At 49.5% G+C, this 18302-nt stretch overlaps 3 protein-coding genes across 6 annotated transcripts; 1 reads left to right on the top strand and 2 right to left on the bottom strand.

The window, feature by feature from the left end:
* Nucleotides 1–1096: 1096 nt before the first annotated feature.
* Jmjd6 (jumonji domain containing 6, arginine demethylase and lysine hydroxylase) lies at nt 1097–10654 on the bottom strand. Of its 2 annotated transcripts, none has more exons than XM_047545600.1 (7): nt 10280–10648; nt 9593–9981; nt 8848–9134; nt 7692–7827; nt 6277–6415; nt 5440–5567; nt 1097–4041 (listed from the first exon to the last, which is right to left on the bottom strand). In XM_047545600.1, exons 1-7 carry the CDS (start codon nt 10406–10408, stop codon nt 4005–4007), a joined length of 1245 nt encoding a protein of 414 aa, XP_047401556.1. In that variant the 5' UTR covers nt 10409–10648; the 3' UTR covers nt 1097–4004. The 2 variants fall into 2 exon arrangements, 1 of the variants encoding a protein (XP_047401556.1); XR_007107761.1 differs by lacking the exon at nt 1097–4041 and adding an exon at nt 7117–7210 and having other exon boundaries at nt 10280–10654.
* A 114-nt stretch (nt 10655–10768) lies between these two features.
* On the top strand, nt 10769–14679 carry Mettl23 (methyltransferase like 23). Of its 3 annotated transcripts, XM_047545601.1 has the most exons (6): nt 10770–11131; nt 13225–13329; nt 13483–13556; nt 13764–14001; nt 14072–14156; nt 14295–14679. In XM_047545601.1, exons 3-6 carry the CDS (start codon nt 13509–13511, stop codon nt 14458–14460), a joined length of 537 nt encoding a protein of 178 aa, XP_047401557.1. In that variant the 5' UTR covers nt 10770–11131; nt 13225–13329; nt 13483–13508; the 3' UTR covers nt 14461–14679. The 3 variants fall into 3 exon arrangements, with proteins under 3 accessions (XP_047401559.1, XP_047401557.1, XP_047401560.1); XM_047545603.1 differs by lacking the exon at nt 13483–13556 and having other exon boundaries at nt 10769–11131; nt 14295–14678; XM_047545604.1 differs by lacking the exon at nt 10770–11131 and having other exon boundaries at nt 13276–13329; nt 13483–13558.
* On the bottom strand, nt 14265–18278 carry Srsf2 (serine and arginine rich splicing factor 2). The gene is made up of 3 exons (XM_047545605.1): nt 17314–18278; nt 16863–17173; nt 14265–15954 (listed from the first exon to the last, which is right to left on the bottom strand). Exons 1-2 carry the CDS (start codon nt 17673–17675, stop codon nt 16870–16872), a joined length of 666 nt encoding a protein of 221 aa, XP_047401561.1. The 5' UTR covers nt 17676–18278; the 3' UTR covers nt 14265–15954; nt 16863–16869.
* Between the last annotated feature and the right edge of the window lie 24 nt (nt 18279–18302).

Below are 18302 nucleotides of genomic sequence, written 5' to 3'. Positions count from 1 at the left end.
AGTGAATGCCTCCTTCCAGGCGGAAGTCTGCAGCTGACACATGCCTCCCAGTGAGATGGCTACCCCCAAAGACTGGAATTCAGCTCCTGGGTCAACACTATTACCCCCTGGTTTCCTTCTTTGTGTATTTCCTGATGGTATGCAGGCGGAGGGTGGAATGACCGGAAGGAAGGCTACTGTTTTCTTTTATTCCCCCTCCAAATCCTTTCAAGATAGGCTAGAAATAAGTTGTAACCAAAAACATATTTCCCTCCACTCCCTACGCCATGCTTTAGTTATTTCAGATAATCACAGGCCAGGCAGTTTGTCAGGTACCATACCAATAATGGTCTCAGGTCAAAAAGCAGGGTTCCAGGTAGGCACCCTGGCACCTGTCTGCAGTTCCAGCAACCCAGGAGTCAGGAGTTCAAGACCAACCTGGGCAACATAATAAGATCCTTGCTTAGGATGCATTTAATACTTGGATATCAACCAATATGCTAGAATGCTTTTTATTATTTATTTATTTATGGTGATCAAACCCAGGGCCTCACACATGCCAGGCAAGAGCTGTGCCAGACTATACCTCCAGCTCTGAGGAAGAGTGCTGTTTTTGGCAGTACCCGGGCATTGAACCCAGGGGCACTCTGGCCCTTTTTCATTTTTGCCCAGGCTGGCCTCAAGATTGCAATCCTCCTGCCTTAGCCTTCCAAGTCACTGGAAGGTGTGGTCCCCTTGTTGGGCTTAGGGTGTTTTTTTTGTTTTGTTTTTTTTTTTTTTTAAATACAGAAGACACAGGGACAGTCTAGGCTTCCTCATGTACTCCAGATATTACAGGATCCCCAGCAACTGGGAGAGCTTACTCCTATGGTCCATATATTTTGGGGACATGCATTTCCTGTTTGTTCTGGTTAATGGGATAGGAACTACAATGCAGAGTCGGTTTGTCCCTAGGGTGGGCCTTGTAGTAAAAGTGTCCGGGCCTTACTTTAGTCACCTTTTACCATTGTTTTAAAGTGTATTTTTAAGAGATCTTGTTCTGTTGACAGACTACATTCTACTCACTTAGGAATAAGAGTGAAAGGAAACAAGGATAAAACAATGCAAAAAACACAACTCCAAATTCAGTTGCTTTATTTAAAATGAGGAACAAATTTCATCCAAGTGAAAGTTAAAAATACCAATCTAATGGCAGACCCACAGGCATTTCATGGCGGCCCCACAGTGAGAGGGATGCAGAACCAGGGTAGCTCAGTGTTCTGAAACCCAGGGCTCAGGAAGCAGCCCAGTTCTTCTGTGGTGTCCTGTCACCAGCAGGCCAGGGCTGGTTCTCCACCAGGGAGATTTGTAGGGATTAGGATTCAAGGATTTGAACTAACAAGGAGACAAAGTTGAGAGCCACCACCTAGGGGCCCATTCCATCTAGTTTTGTTGAAAATAATATAACATCAACGTAACATCTTGACTGAAGACAGGGAGGGGCGGGTGGGAGGGGTCAGACGTCACACATCAACACCACCTCTGGGAATGCTGCACACGGCCTGAAGAACCCACAGCCACACCACACGAGTCACTTCCTACACATTGCTTTTCCCCACAGTGCAAGGTCCTGTTCCATCCCACACTCTGGTCCAAAGTCCTTGGTTCAAGGCTGGGTCTGTTTGTAAAGCACTTGGACCGCACCTTCTCCCACTGACCCTTTGTTTAAGAACCTTTCGCTGCTCCACGGAGAAGCTGCTGGCCGACTTCAGTTCTGGCATCGCACTAATCCAGGACCCTCGTGAAGGCCGATGCTTGCTTTTCTGGTTGTGTGAATGAGACCCCCGCTCGGTCTCCCTGCCCTGACCAGCCACCCTGTGAACCCACAGTCACTGCCCACTAAGGTCAGGGGCCTGGGCTTGTCCCAGCACTAGGTCTTTGGCTGAGCACTTGAATTACTGAAGAAGTGGGCAGCGCTCCTGCTTCGCGGCTCTCCCTTCAGGACCACTCCGGGGACCTGTGCAGTACTGGATTCTCCCACTCTGAAGACCCAGGGCCCTCAGGGTGTCCTGGGCCCCCACTCAAGCTACTCCCACCCGGCTCCTCCCCATCAGTGGTCACTAGTCCTGGTCACCACTCCACATGGTTCTCCCACCAGCTGTGCTTCCTTAAAGGAGTGCCTGGCTGGCCCCCATGGACACTAAGTGGGGGGAAGAGGATGTTGAGTCCCTGGACAGACAAATCAAACATACTCTGCAGCTATTTATGGGCTGGCAGGAATCGAACAGCAACACAGAGGTGACTGTGACTAGGTCCTTCATTCCCGGTGATGTTTAGCAACCAGGAGTCGCCTTTAGTATCCAGGCAACTAAGTGGGTAGATAATCTTTCCCTTTCCAATTCCTGCGTCATCTCCCAGGCCACTGACAACATGTCCCTCCATGCCCCCAGTGGCAAAGGGCCCCCTCTGGGTGTTTTTTGTTTTAAACTGAAGTTTAGAGGGGAGTATTTGGTACAGGGTGAGCAGAAAGCCCAGTAGCAACGCTGGGGAAAAGAAAAAGCTTTTGAAAAATGACAAGAAAAAAAAAAAAAAAAAGATGACAAGAAAAGACTTTAAAAAAAGGGAGGAGGACACCATTCAGATATTACTGCAGAGGGATCACCCATGCAGGGCCAACCCTGCCCACGCGGGAGCAGTGGGAACGGCAGCTGGAGGGGAAGCAAGGAGGCACCTGCAGTCACGGCGTTACCTCCGGCGAAGGGAGAGGTTGTCCCACCAACCCAGGATGAACTTGGGTTGGCATTTCAAGATGCAGAATCCTGGTACTAGGAGAAAGCAGAGGACCAGCCTCCTAGGGTAAAGCCACAGGACACAGAGGCAGGAATGACAGTCCACCTGCTAAGAACATACTGTCTGGGTCCTCTGGTCATTCCTGTTTGGGGGATCCTGAGAGGCAGCACCACACCGTTCCCACATATCTGTCGTGGGCGCCTCTAGCCATACTCCAGCAAGGCAGTGTGCTGCCCCCGACTGTAGCCGGGTAAGGCCTTGAAAACCCCTGCTATTCTGATTTAAATTCACTTGACTTCAGGGACAGATTAAGGCAAGCAGGTGAATCTAGAGGGTAAGAGAGGGAACCTGCTGGTCGATCCCAAATACTCCACCAGAGCTATTCAGAAGTATCCACAGATCCCAAAGACTAGAAGCACCATTTCCAAATTTCTTTCCTGAATGTAACACAAGTTGCCCGCTTGATGTCTGCCGGTCAAATGAAGGGGATGTAAGGGACGTGAAGTCCCTTACAGAGTGAGCTCCTAGCTCACGGATCACACTGGGGGAAGAATGGAACCCATCCGTTAGAACCCGGCCTGTTTATAATTCAAGTTCTGAGGCAAAAGCACAATTAACACTTTTCCCACTCTGTACAAACAAAAGACACCAATGTGTTCCCCCTCCCCCCAAATACACCATACAAAAACCCCTGAAATGTCACAGCCTCTCTGTGGAGAAAAGTGAGGAATCCCACGGCACGACTGAGCAGTGGGCAGCGGTAGTGCTGGGCAGGCGGCTGGTGGCTGCCCCTGGAGGCCTCTGGACCAGTGGTGACATCCAGGAAGGCAGCGCAAGCTCACTCAACAGATGCACACACAGATCAATGTCCACTCGCCGCGCTCAGTGTCTGCTTGTGCAGTTGGCTGTTCCTTACCAACAGCAGTGAGGTGACAGACACAGTAAGACAGAGTGAGTCACACCCCTCTGGCCTTGTGGTGACCGTGTGGTTCTGATCAAGACAACTCAGGACTTCTTGCCAACAGCACAGCAGCGCCAGTGTCTCACTGAGCTGGCAGAGCTTTCAAACTTCTTGACAATCTAGTCTTGGGAAGCAGTAAAACCAGCATTCGGCTGAAGATAGGAGCTCAGACCAGAGAAGGAAGGTCCAAATTCAAAGAAGACAAAGGAGAAGGTAGGAGCAGATGTGAGAACTGAGCTGGGTGGCAGCCAGCAGCACACACGGGAGCCACCTCAAGGAGCGTCTCTTTATCTGCTCAGGGATGAGCCCGGCCTCCACAAGTGTCCCTAATCCTGCCAAGGGAAGCACAACTGCCTGTAATGAGCATGCAGAGAGCACAGCTGGGCACAAAACTGATGGCAATGTTGACAACAGAACCCCCAGGGACTCGTGCTGAAGCAATGGCAGGGCTTTCTCCAAAAGTCTTTTTCTGCTCTCGTGGTTCTGGTGACTGGTGCTCTACCACTGAGCTACATCCTCTGTCATTTTTATTTTTTATTTTGAGACAGGGTCTTGCAAAGTTGCCCAAGCTGGACTTAAATTTGTGATCTTCCTGCCTCAGCCTCCCGAGTTGCTGGCATTACAGGCGTGCAGGACGGTACCCAGCCTCTAAACACCTTTCCAACAAATTACAAAGGCACCTATCAAGCACAGATGTAAGTATGTAATAATAGAAACAGCTTTAAAAGGCAAAAGAAGAAATCTTAAGTATGGCCATAAAAAGGAAAGCAGGGCTAAGGAATGCACAATTCAGGCCTGATCAACTCAACTCCAGTATGACACTGACTTCCCTAGGGAATTACAGTCAGATCAGAAAACACAAAAAGGACAACAGAAAGGAACGTGGGTCCTAAATTCATAAAGCATCAAAGAAAATGCTCAGCCAATCAGAGATAAAAGGTAACATGACTGTCACCTGCAGCAGTTAAGGACATGGGACCTAGAATCCTACAATGTCAGCATTTTATCACCTTTCCACAACCTCACCGCTTAACACCCTGAGCAGCGTGTTGAAACAGGAATTCAGGTTTAAAGACCTTAGACACGTGCAAAGTGAACACCCTTTGCTGTGGGCAAAGGGCATAAGGGCAGGTGTTGGCAAATATATTCTTTCTGATTCTGAAGTTCTAGATCCAATCTTGTTTAAAAGAAAATAGAAACTTGGAAATGTGATTAAGATGTAAAAAACCTGAGCAATTTGCTGCTATCCACTTGGCTTGAGCACTCAAAGCAGCAATGGCAAACTGGGAGAAAAGGCAAGAGGCTCTGCTTCAGGGTCTTCAGAAGCATCTCCCCGTTCACCGCTCTAGCTGCTAACTCCCCGTCAGGACACACCCCAGCGAGTAACCGACTTCCACCCAGACTAACTACAAAGAGAGGAGCCACAGGGGCCCAAAGGAAGAATGTCAGATATAAAATGGACTCATCTTTATTAATAGTGTAAAGGTCTCCTTGAAACCATTCACACTCTTGCCTTTCATATGATAAAACAAGCTTCCTTAATTTGCATAGGTAGCAGAGAAAAAGCTACTGCCGCAAACGCTGAGTGAGCGGATTCCTGTTCCAAGAGCGTCCTCATCCTCTGGCATGCGTCAGCCCTCTCCTGGTCTGCAGGATCCCAACAGGCTGCCCTCCCTGGGCCCTGCCCCTCGCTGTGAGCACGTCCCTGCACACAACGGCCGTGTGGTCACCTGGAAGAGCTGCGCTCTTTGCTCACGCAGTCGTCCTGCGAGGTGGTGTCCCCATTTCCCACCATGCTGCACGTCCTCCTCTTCTTCCTGCGGTGCATGGTCCCATCGCCTTCAGACCCAGACTCACACTGCACACAGGAAAAGAAGAGCAAAGATTCAGCTGGGTGCATCCTACTTTGCCAACAAACCTTGAACCTCAAGAAAGCACAGATCCTGTCCCCTTTCTCCAAGAAGCAAAGCCACCATCGAAGGTGGCTCTGCCACAGTCTAGCATCAACCTCTGTGGATGCATCTGGCTCCTATGAATCACAGATTCACTAAGGTGCCAAGGGTCCCCCGCCCCACTGGCCTCTCACAAAAGGTTTAGGGGTTTGAAATCAAGCTGGCGTTCTGAAGTTGCATTATAGAATTTCACTCCTCTAACAAAGAGCTTGATGTGTGAACATACACAGGTAAAATGACATTAAGAGACAAATTTCATCTGTTAAGGCGATACCCCCTAACCCAGTATCAATCTTAGCTTAAAGCAGGCCTTTGGATCTACTGAGTTTCCAGGCTTACAATCTACCATCACGTGGCTTTGAGGTCTGAATGATGTGAGTTTGAATTCTGGCACTGTTGGCCTGGTGGGTGATTCTGGGCTCTCTATTCACAAATTCCCCAGACACCAAATTGTTCGTGCACATGTAAAGCTGTAGCATGGGCAGAGTCCTACGCTAGGCAGGAACGGTGGCCCTGCTGGTGCACGGAAGAAGGAGAAAACTGTCCACAGCCTCTCCTCACAGTCCGTAGGGTGCCCCGAGCCCAAGGGCCCAGTGCAGGCATGCTGGGCCTCACCTCTGAGTCCGAGTCAGAGGAGCTGGAGCTAGAGGAGCTAGAAGAGTCGCTGGAGCTGTCAGAGGCGATGCCTGTGGACTCCTGGAGGTCAACCGCATCTGCCAGGACTGCCAGCTCAGGGTGCTCCTGCTTCAAGATCCTGAGAGGCAAGAGACACTGTTCTCAGTACTGTCACAGGCGATGACACCCACACACAATAACTCAAAGTGGAGTCCTGCATCACTTAGAAATACCTAGAAATGCCCAAGGATTGACAGAATGGTTCCTGTACAATTGCAAGGAAGCACAGCCCCAGGCTGGCTACAAACCCTCATAGACTACCCACATTTTTCTAAAAGAGAATGACACTCTAGCACCTCACAATCCATCACCACCTGCATGATGAGGCAGCTGGACCACCATGGTGGGGGTAGCACTCCCTGGGCTTGCCTTGGTTCTCCCTTGGGAGAAAGAGCTCCTTTCCCTAGTTTTATTTTTCCCCTGCAACTTTCTAAGCTATTTTTTTTTTAAACCTTTCCTTTCCACAGCACAGCACTACTGAGTTGGGTTTGTTAGACACTACTTGTCAGAGCAGAAACAATTAGGTCTGTAAGAAATAAGGTGTCAAACGAGACCGCCCCCCGCACTTGAAAGATGAGCCGAACGGGCATCCAGAGCAGCAGCCCGCCACAAAAGACCTGCTGTACATAAGGCCCTTGAGTGACAATGCCACAGCACTCTGCAGCCTGCAGGCAGAGGAAGTGGGCCTCAGGTGCCGAGCATCCGGGGGACAGAAGCCACCACCCTTGCTGGCCCTCTCAGCAGGGAGGAGCACTGAACGAGCCAGAATCCCTCTCTTACCCCGAGAGCTGGTCCCTCCAGGTCAGGGTTGGGACACAGTGGCACGGGGTGGCTGGGGGTGGCTTGCACTGCCGCTGCCCGTGCTGTATCTGTTCTGTGGATAAACAGAGGAGCTAAGTCTCCAGGGCAGTCACCTCACTCATAAGAACTGAAGGTAGTAAGTTCAAATGGGAATATCAAATGGAAATAATGCTTCTGGATAAGAAAAAGAAATAACCAAAATAAAACCTAAACAAAAGGGCTTCTTTTGCTAGTGCTAGCCTTGAAAAACAAACAAACAAAACACAAAAAGAAAACAAAGCAAAACAAGAAACAATCTCAATCGTGACCACGTTTTGACTGAGTGGCTTTGGTGGAACATGCAGAGCCTCTCCCTGCCACCTGGAGGCTGGCAAACGTCCTGAGCACCAGCCCTGACCTTGGACCCTCTCTCTACTACCTGTCAGATCAGCAGCCCCAGCTTTTCCCAGGTCTCTCTAAAATCAGCACATAGTACTGCAGCAGTGAACTCTTTTCATTTTACCTCTGGGGTACGAATTGAAACGAAGCAAAGTAAGAATCAAAAAGTCTCTCACCTATACCATTTCCTTGATAACTTTGGCCTCCCTCTTACCGTCTTGTGCCACACAACAGGGAAGTTGGTGCTGCTGGCAAAATTCTGAGTGATAGCAATGGTGGTGTCAAGATTGAGGACAACATGCCACCAGCCTCCTGAAATCCAACAAATAAACAGTTCAACAGGGGTTGGTCTTATACACAATTATCCTGTGACACCTACTCCAGAAATCGGGCCTTCCCATCCATGAGGGCACCTGACCCAGGGTAAGTGGCCTGCTTGTGTAAATAAAGTTTTACTGGAGCACAGCCATGCCTGTCTGTTATGAACTACCTATAGTTGCTTCCTATCAAGGGCAGAGTTGAGCAACTGAGACAGACTGTGTGGCTTCCAGGGTCTAAGATATTCCCTCTCTGGCCATTTATGGGAAGAGTTCATTGACCCCTGGAAATTCAAAGCTGTAGCCTGAACTATAAAGGCAGAAAGTTCTTCAATTTCTAGGAGGAGGACACCCACCTTAAATACTCTTACTTCTGTAAGCTTCAACTATAAAAGTGTGGTTGTTTGGTGTAGGATTTCCTAACTCAACCCAGACAGTGCTACACGGTATCAAAAACCCTATTTACTAGCCCTGGGTTAGATCCCTGGCACTAATATAAAACAACAACTACAAAACTAAACCCAGTTTACAGATACAAGCACAAACTGCTACCCTACACAAAGATACTGGGTAACCACTAGGGATACAGTTACATGAGAAACGGATAAGAACTCCCCCTGTACTTGAGATTCAGTTACATACTATCATCACAGTAGATCAGTTCTTGAATCTGGCAGGTGCAAAAGAACGTTATGGACTCATTCTATATATAGTTCTACTCCAAAATGAGTAGACAAAATTACTGCAATCAAAAAATGCACTTGGGCCAGTATGGTAATGCACAAGTGTAATCCCAGTGATTCGGGAGGCCAAGGCAGGAGACTGCAAGTTCCAGGCTAGCCTGGGCAACTTAGGGAGACCCTGTCTCAAAATAAAAAAAATAAATAAATAAATAAAAAGGGCTGGGGATGGAGTTCAGGGATAGAGCTTGCTTTAGGTTTGAGACCTGGCATTGCAAACCCCTGCCCTACCCCATCCAAACCAAAGAATATATTTTCTTCCAGCTCATCTATACCTGGTACAAAGACAGTCTCTCCTGGTTTTTGTAAGATTTCCAGAGGTTTGAATTCAGGGGGCCAGGTTGAAAGCTGTGTTCGGGGATAAATAACATTAAACCAAGTAATTGCTTCATCTTGCTGGTTCCCTCCTTCTTCTCGGGTCACCTTGATGAGTTCTCGGGGAGTACTCGTTGGGAACAGACACCAGCGCTTGTGGCCCTGAACCAAGGCATTCCAGGCACTAGTTCCCAGAGGGTCAATGTGAATCCCAGTTCCAGAACGTGGTGGCCCCATCACAAACCACCTACAGGATAGAAACATCCAAGATAGGAAGGATGATTTAATTATGCATACAAGACAAAAAAGTTTTTATTACATTATATATATGACACTTCCTTCATTTCAGACTGTACACATTGTGGTACACAGAAATATTAAGTGAACTGTGTGAGAACTGATATTTAACAGAAAAAAGAAAAAATTACTGATGTAGTTTATTGCTGGACCTTAATTATTAAAACTTCTCTGAGACATCAGTGGCTCAATTTTAATTGCACATTTAAATCTCCTGGGGGGTTTCAGGAATGACAATCCAGTAGACCCCAGACTAGTTAACTCAATCTCCTCCTACTAGGGCCCTAAATGACTTAATGTTCAGCCAAGGGAGAACCACTCACTTTTTGAGAAGGTCAGCACACTGAACTCTGCTACCAAATGCTGTTGTAGATGAGATTTGAACCACTTAGCGGAGGAGTACTTTACCTGTAAGGCGGCCTGCGCTTCTCCCCTGCGTACTGGAAAAGGTCATCAGTGAAAAACTTGGGCACCTTATAGTCTTCCAAAAGTTTTCTTCTTTTGGGGTGTTCACCATAGCTGCTGTCAAAGATGTAAAGAGGGCTGTCATCCCGGGTGCTCTCCATGTACTCAATGTAGTACTTCATCTTCATCTTCACGGAGTAGCCATCATTATCCTCGCCACACTTGAACTTTTGGTTCCGGTATTTCCTTTTCAGGCGCTCCAGAGTCCATTTCTCCTGCGCAGACCAGCCCTCCTGGGCATTCAGCAGAACCACCGGCTTGTAAGGTCTTTCGTATCGCTCAACAAATTCTTCCACCGACAGCTGTAAAGCGTCTGCCCTTTCCACGTTATCCTGAGGGAATCAGAAAAGGCCTGTCCAGTTAGAAAACGAGTCTGGCGGCAGAACAGGATGTCCCCCAGGACCCATGAGCAATGACAGACACCAGCAACCTACGACACTCAGGCTCCGCCCGGGGGCGGAGGCCACGTGCGTGTGCGCACCTCGGACCCTGAGCCACCGCGTCAGGCGGGGGCTTCGCGGCTCGCACCAGTGCGCTCGGACAGCCGGCTCTGCCGGGCGCCGCAGCCGCAGGAGGGCCCGCCCCGCTCCCGCAGGCCCACGCCCGGCCCGTGACCCCGGCCCCGCTCACCGCCACGGCCGCCGGGCTCAGCGAGAAGCTCTCGTAGTAGTTGTGCCGCGTCCAGTCCAGCGAGTCCTTGAGCTCCGGCCGCGCACTGCGCTTGGCCTCGCGGATGCGCTTCTTGCTCTTGTGGTTCATCCTGCGGGGTCACCAGCTGGTTCCGCGACGACCTCGGCGCACCTCGCTTCCTGCCACTAATGCGCCCCTCCCCGGTCCGGGCGGCGGCACCCAGACACCCGTCACTCCGGCCCGGCGCCTTTAAAGTCGCCTTCCAGAAAATTCACTCCCCAGCCACCTCCCGAGCCGCGGGTTGGGCGTGCGGCCGCCGTCCTCCCCGCCCCGCCGCCCGTCGCGGTTCGCCATTGGCCTCGGCGCCTCCCGGGTACGCCCTCACACGCGCCGGGCGAGCGCCATGTTGGGAAGGTCTCATCGGCCGCAGCACCGCCCCGCTTCCGGCGAGCGCGCCACTTCCGGCCGTGCGTGGCCTCCCCACCACCGGCTTCCGGGCGGGACCCCGCCCAAGTTCCTCTCTTGTGTGTTTTACCCTGTGGGTTCCTGGTCTTCTGTGTGCGTCCGGATGCTGCGTGGCCGCCCGAGACCGGCCTTCCCCTTCTTGCCTCCGGGTGGAAGCGTCCGGGAGGGGTGACGGAGGACCGCGTGGCACCTGGCGCCGGGGCAGCGGCCCCCGACGGTCTGGCGGCCCCGCGCCCCCCGTCGTGCCCCGCGCGCCCGCGGCCGGCCGACTCCCCTCGGGGCGCGCGTGGTCTCCCAGGGCATGTGGCCCGGGCCCAGCGCTTCCGCTTCTCGGAGGAGCCGGGCCCGGGAACCCAGGGGACCGTCCTGGAGGTCCGCGTCCCGCAGGTGCGTGCAGCGAGGCGCCGCGGCGGGGCTCCGCGGCCCTGGGTTGGCTCCCGAGCAGGAGCAGGTTAACAGGCGGCAGTCAGGCCTGTGGGGACCGTGAGAGCAAGGGGGCTTCTCCACACCAAGGTTTCCTGCCCGGAGAGTGGCTCTCGACTCCTAATGTTAATCTTAATCTTGCTGGAAGGTTTCCCTTTTCTTTGTTTTTTCCTTTTGTTTCTTCTGTTGCGGTGCTTAGGATTGAACCCAGGAGCGCTCTGCCTCGGAGCTACGTCCCCAACCCGTTTTATTTTAAGACACTGAGTTGCTGAGACTGACCTCAAACTTGATCCTGCAGCATCAGCCTCTGCTGGGATTATAGGCGTGTGCCACCACCCTGGCTAAAAGGCGTCTCAACTTTTTAAGACATTCTTAGTGCTGACAATGGAACCCAGGGCCTCAAACATGCTAGACAAGCGCTCTGCCACTGAGCTGCACCCCTATCGTAGATTTTTCACTCTTAAATTCTGGGAACAGGGATTCCAGCCCTCATTGTCCAAATAAAGTTTTTGGGTTGACTGACCTTTGAGCTCATGGTCGCCACAACACTGAATAATTTTTTAAAAGCATTTTCACGTTTATAGTTTCATTTGATGTTAATGGCAGCCTATGAGGTAGGTGTCATTAATCCTATGTCAGAAGAAGGAACAGTTCGGGGGGGAAGGAAAAAATAACAATGAATCACTATTATCCTATGTAAAAGTATGCCTACACAAATGGTATGCCTTTACTTCATGGACAAACAGTATGTATCCCATTTGTGTACAATAAAAATAAATTTTAAAAAACCAAAATAAATAAATATTAAAAAAAAAAAAAAAAACAGCTTGAGAAGACTGGAGTTGAACAAGTTTCTGATTGTATCCAAACGGATTCACTTTTTAAAACTTCCTAAATTTTGAACCCAAACTCGCACAACTCAATCTTCTGCTCAGAAGTCCTTCACTGAGTCTTTATTGTCCTCCTGGGTAAAATTCACAGGTCAGGCCCGTATTCATGCTGGACCCCGACATTTAGTGCCTAGCATATTTTAGCCACTAACGTTTTGAGTGGATCAAGTGATGAAGGTTTTGTCTCCGTGATTTTAGGTCTTTAGCCTTTTTCTACCACCCCACCAGGGGGCACCCTTTACTCTTTGGATAGTAGGAATTTTGCAGTTTTATTGCAACATTGGGTGCTTTGTGCCTTTCTTTGAATCTTCTAATCAGCCAATTGAGATGATATTTTGCAGTTGAGAAAACTGAAGCCCTGATAGGTTAAATAACTTGTGTCACACACTTGGTAAGTTACAAATCTAGTTTCTGAACTGAGGGAGACTCATTCTTGAGGCATGAGTTGTTACCTTGCTTAAATACCATGCTGTCACGATTCTGGTCCTTTCCAAAGGGTTTGTATGTTCCCTTTCAATCCTGGATTCAGCCTCATTTTTAACCTTTTCTAGGATGTCTTTCTAGGGCCATATTACTTGATTGCTAGATGTTTATGTTGTGCCAAAAATTCCAGTATCTTGCTGCATTTTGAATAAATTCTCAACTTGAGGCCAAGACCACCAGTCAGGTCTCTGTCTTATCTCTAACTTGCACTGCACAATGCCTCCAGTTCCCCTGCCTGTCCTGCCAGGGCTGTCCAGGCAGAAGCCTTGCCTGCTTCAGGGCCTTTGCCTGAGTCATCCTGTCTCCCTATCTACAGTAGCCACTTTGTGGTCTCACCTGCCTTCACCCCGCTATTGCTCTCACATTACTGTTTTGCTGTTTGTAGCATTTAGCACTAACAAAAATATCTAATTTGCTTACTTGGCTGTCTCCCACCAGTAGGATGTATACATTCAACAAGAGCTGTATGCTCAGTCTAAGGGCACTGCTGAAATGCTTGTGGAAGGAATCAAGAGTGTCTGAAGTGTTTATCCTATGGTAAAATTTCATAATACCCCCCCGCTCAGAGTTGGGCACTATTGAACCGTCATTTTTGTAATGGACGCCAGTGCGACAGTAATTACTATTTACATATTCCAGCTTCCAGTGGGTGTTTTTATTGGCATACCAAAATATTCTTTTCAGGTCCTCCATCTCCAATATGGAATGTACGTTTGGCCCTGTGCTGTAGTTCTGGCCCAGTACCTGTGGTTTCACAGAAGACGTCTGCCGGGCAAGGCTGTCTTAGAGGTACAAGGTCCCCTGAAGTTTTTAAAATGCAGGGTTGATTTAAAGTCTACATACTTATTAACCCTTGTTAAACATAAAATTGGATGGTACTTATTAAGGTAGTGCCAGCCAGAGTTATGTATCTAAGTCACCTGTTGTCTTCCTATTTTGTAGATTGTACCAATAAAGGACTAAAAACCATGTTGGAAGCATCCCTAAACTACTTCCCTGTACATTCCAATGAAACTGTGTAAGATATTATTCAGAAGTAATTTCCCTTAATATTGAAGTGGGAGTATAACTTTTTACTCGACACAGTAGAGGCATCACAAGGGAATTAACTTTTGCCATAACAAATCTATGGCCTAAGCTTCCTAGACATGTTAACAGGCATGTCCATCTTTAAAGAATGCAGGGTAGAAACCCAAATTCTTTGCCATCTGTAATTTTTTTAGATTGGAGCTGGAGTGAGCCTTCCAGGAATTTTGGCTGCAAAATGTGGTGCTGAAGTAATACTGTCAGACAGCTCAGAGCTACCTCATTGTCTAGAAATCTGTCACCAGAGCTGCCAAATGAATAATCTGCCATGGGTGCATGTTATAGGACTGACATGGGGTCACATCTCTCAGGATCTTCTGGCCCTCCCACCGCAAGATATCATCCTTGCATCTGATGTATTCTTTGAACCAGAAGGTAAACATAGTAGTAAATTTGGTCAGAAACTGCATTGTATTAGAGTCCACTTAAAATGCTTCCTTTCCAGACTTTGAAGATATCTTAAGTACGGTATACTTTCTGATGCAGAGGAACCCCAAGGTTCAAATGTGGTCCACATACCAGGTTAGGAGGTGAGTGAATTACCCTAGTTTGCTATTTCAGTTAATGAAAAGTCGTTACCTATTTAATATACCCCGTTTATGGATGAAATTTAACTATCTCAAGCAAAACAAAAGGCATAAACTTTAAAAACAATTTATTTCTTCTAGTGCTGACTGGTCACTTGAAGCTTTGCTCTACAAGTGGGATATGAAATGTGTCCATATTCCTCTGGAGTCTTTTGATGCAGACAAAGATGGTATAGCAGAATCTGCACTTCCAGGAAGACATACTGTTGAAATGCTGGTCATCTCCTTTGCAAAGGACAGTCTCTGAGTTAAGCCTACAAGTTGTTCTGGGACCATGTCAATTTGATTAGCAACCTGGCAACTAGCATCAGGCTACTTCATTCAGCGTCTTGAGAAAAATGCAGTGGGCTTGAAGATGGTCAAATCTGTTGGCCTTTAAGATTGTGATGTGTCACCTAGACAACTTACAGGCAACATAATCATGAAAAGAATTAAAAAACACCTATGCAAGATGAAGGTCTGGTTCTTATTCATTAACATGGCATAAATTAGGAAGGGAATGGGGTACTCAATCTCAAAGAGCTACCTTAAACACTGGTTTTAGGTGTTCAACTGACATTTCCAACATCTTTGTGTGTGGGAAAGGCAGGTGCTAAACATTCCACTTTAATACTATACAGCCAATGACATAATTGCATAGGTCTTTCAGATAAATGGGTGAAAAAAGACCAAGACATATTCTGAGAAAAGCTAACACCAAGAAAACATTTTAATTAAACTACAGAAACAATGGTTATAGTACAGAATATTCATAAGCAAAAAGATACACCATGTTTTAAGTACTTACAAAGTTACAAACCATTTGCTTCCTTAACATTTTCCATATTTTAAGTTCATACATGAGGATGATCAGATTTACCATTTTGGGGAGAGGGGCAGGGGAATAAAGGTGTATTTATCATCAGCTAGATGTGCTCACTGTATGCTCCGTTATTTATATGCAAGGCCCGGGTGACTGGAAGTGCAGTTGTCAGGCATTTTAATAAACTGGACAGCCATTTGTTTCTGCACGACAAGGCATCTTTACACAGGAGCAATCAGGAGAAAACAGGAAACAGCCAAGCACTCTGCACTGCAACACGCCACCTTAACAGCTAACCAGCATTACTCAACTGCTACACAACTGCGCCTAGTGCACAAAAATACATAAGAGAAGAGATTAGAATTGTGTTTGGTAAACAATCCTTTAAAAAAAAAAAAAAATCAAGTCTTTTCACCTGAAGTCTTTATACAAATTTGGGTTCAGATTACCATTTAGGTCTGAAGGTAAATAACATATAAACAAATTTACACCAACTTTTGTAGGTTTTTAATTTTAAGGAATGAAGGCAATGTTGAGTCAATCTCTTGACAGCTTTAGGCTGTGTGTAATGGCTGCACACGTTTCCTTAAAAGTCAGGAGGCCACAAATTAGGTTACCAATCTGTTTAATTTCAAACAAAAAAAGTCAGCACTATATAAACAAAATGAAATTTTACCTCAAATATCCAATCCAATAATGAAATCTGAAGTCGTTCACCTCACTAAATTACAAGAAATTTGAATAACAGCAACAAAATGGCACATAAAATGAAGTTTGCCACCTGAGGCAAAGTTTAAAACAAGTAAAAAGTTAGACAAATGTTACAAAATAACCTTTTCAACAGCCAGTTGCTTGTTCCAAGGACTCTTCGATGGACCGATGGACCGAGTATGTAGTCCTTTTCCCCCAAGTCCTCTGTTATGCTGCTTGCGGATACATCTAGGTTTGAAAAGAAAAAGATTCAGTTTACCTTCCAATACCACGAAGATATAAAAGTCCACATGGTTTCAGTTTCAGGCATGTACTTACTAAAGGCTCTGGTGAAACAAGGAGGTTACAGTAAGGTTCCACCCAGCCACTATCAGATTTTAAGGCCCAATTAGGATTTTTTCAAAGGCTACCACCAGCATTTATGAGTTTGAATTTATGAATTTTTGGCCAAATAACCAAGGTGGAAAAAGGTAAGGGGGGGAAAAAGGAAAAATAAAAAAAAGGGCTGTATCCAAACAAAAACTTGAAATTGGGAAATTATTGTATATTTTAAGGAAATTTGTTTTCAAATAAAACATTTGGCAGTTGAGAATAACGTCTTTCGAGCTACTCAGGGCCCTTTCCTTTTAAAAAACAGGACCAAACAATTTGAGAGTTAAAGACACACTATCCTTTCCCCACCCAGTGCAATACCTGCATAAACTTTCTTTTGGGGTTCCAAAAAGTTCATTGCTTCTTAATTGCAATTCGTTTGCCACATCCATTAGAATACGAAGTCCCAGTCAGTACAACAATAGTTGAACTGATCGTTTGTCTCTAAGAGGATAGTGCATCTTTAACGTTTAAAGACAAACCTGCTCCAATACACGCCCACAGAAACTGGTCCCTGGAGGATCAGCCAAATCAGTTAAAATCTGCAATACTGGCCAATATTCTTTTATCAAACAGGAGACCGCAGCTTTAAAGGGGGAAAATGCAGACGTTGGATAAAAACAGCAAGAAATAGTCATTGTCATCAATAGGTCTCACACAGCTTACGAACAGCCACTCAGTAAGCGCCACACTCATGCTCTGCGACCCCTCGACACGCCCCGCGCAGCCCTCCGCAGCCGGGCGGGCGGCGGCGCCGACATTACCATGCGCTCACGAGGACACGGCGCCCTCCTCCTCCGGAGACTTGGGCGGGCTCTTGGACCGCGAGCGGGACTTGGACTCCCTCTTGGACACGGGCGGCGGGCTCCGGGAGCGGGAGCGCGATCGCGAGCGGGAGCGGGAGCGGGACACCGACGACGACTTGGACTTGGACCTCCGCGCCGAGCGGGACTTGGAGGTGGAGCGCGAGCGGGAGCGCGTGCGGGAGCGCGACTTGGAGCGGCTGTAGCGCGAGCGGCTGCGGGAGCGGGAACGGCTGCGACTCCGGGAGCGTGATCGGCGGCGGCGGCGAGGGCTGCGGGCGGAGTGAGGGCGGCGGTGAGCGGCCTCCGAGCCCCGCGCCCCGGTCGGCCGGCCGGCCGCCCGCGCCCCGCCCCGCCGCCATTACGCCGCCGCCGCCATTTCCCGCCCGCCCGCCCCGCCCGCCGCGCTCACCTGCGGCTCCGCCGGCCGTAGCCGCCGCCCCCGTACCTGCGGGGCGGCGGGCCGCGGCGGCTGTGATGCGAGTCGGGCGGGCGGCCGTAGCGCGCCATCTGCACTCGCAGCTCACGCCCGTCCAGCACGGCGCCGTCCATGGCGTCCATGGCGTCCTCGGCGTCGCGCTTGTCGTGGAAGCGCACGAAGGCGAAGCCGCGGGACTCCTTGGTGTAGCGATCCCGCGGGATGTACACGTCGCCCACGCGCCCGTACTTCTCGAAGACGCGCCTCAGCGTGTCCGGCGAGGTGCGGTAGGTCAGGTTATCCACCTTGAGGGAGGTCATGCCCTCCACATCGGGAGGCGGGCGGCCGTAGCTCATGGCTCCGAGGCGGCCCGGGGCCCCGCGAACTGGCGCCGAGACTTAACGGCCTGGGCGGGCCCGCGCGCTGGGAGCAGGCGGCGGTCTTCTCAAGTCCGGGGACGACGCCGCGCCCTAGCAGCTGCTTTCCGCGTGGAGAGGCCGGGAAGCGGGACAGACCACCGTGCCAGGTCCGCAGTTAGGCGCACCTAAGCAGCAACTGGGCAGGCAGCCGGCCCCAGCGCCCGTTTATATCCCTCCTCACAAAATGGCGCCCGCGCCACCCGGAAATGAATCCTCTGATTGGTTCGCCTCGCCCCGCCCCGTAACGTCGCCGTCGCGCGCCCCACCCCTGCCCGGCGCGCCTGCGCAGAGCTTGGCGGGCGGGCCGAAAAGCGCGCAGTCACCGCGGGCGGGAGGGGGAGTGGAACTTGGGGGCGGTTGGAAAGCCCGCGAAATGTTCTCCGCCGGCGAGAGAGGCCCTGAACGCTCGGGCCGGAGAAAGGGGAGGCGGTCCCTGTCTGGGCCCCGCCTGATTCTCATGCCAGTATTGGAGCTCCACGTAGCTCTCTGGCGCGCCCTCAGCACCGCCTGTGTAAAAGCGGTAGTCCTGCCCGCACCGCTGTGTCCCCCGCCGCCTCAGACCCC

This window comes from Sciurus carolinensis, chromosome 3, assembly GCF_902686445.1.
Source record: "Sciurus carolinensis chromosome 3, mSciCar1.2, whole genome shotgun sequence".
NCBI lineage: Eukaryota > Metazoa > Chordata > Mammalia > Rodentia > Sciuridae > Sciurus > Sciurus carolinensis.
Note: the sequence above shows the minus strand (reverse complement) of the source record. Positions and strands in the feature narration are given on the sequence as shown.

Coding starts and splice junctions, on each gene's coding strand:
- Mettl23 (XM_047545603.1), top strand. CDS start 13,246: ATGTACGTTTGGCCCTGTGCTGTAGTTCTGGCCCAGTACCTGTGGTTT. Junction 13,330..13,763: donor CGGGCAAGGCTGTCTTAGAG/GTACAAGGTCCC, acceptor TAATTTTTTTAG/ATTGGAGCTGGAGTGAGCCT. Junction 14,002..14,071: donor TGTATTCTTTGAACCAGAAG/GTAAACATAGTA, acceptor CTTCCTTTCCAG/ACTTTGAAGATATCTTAAGT.
- Srsf2 (XM_047545605.1), bottom strand. CDS start 17,675: ATGAGCTACGGCCGCCCGCCTCCCGATGTGGAGGGCATGACCTCCCTC. Junction 17,174..17,313: donor TACGGCCGGCGGAGCCGCAG/GTGAGCGCGGCG, acceptor CTCCGCCCGCAG/CCCTCGCCGCCGCCGCCGAT.
- Jmjd6 (XM_047545600.1), bottom strand. CDS start 10,408: ATGAACCACAAGAGCAAGAAGCGCATCCGCGAGGCCAAGCGCAGTGCG. Junction 7,828..8,847: donor AGAGACTGTCTTTGTACCAG/GTATAGATGAGC, acceptor GTTGGATTTCAG/GAGGCTGGTGGCATGTTGTC. Junction 4,042..5,439: donor AAAGAGCGCAGCTCTTCCAG/GTGACCACACGG, acceptor TTCCCTTGGCAG/GATTAGGGACACTTGTGGAG.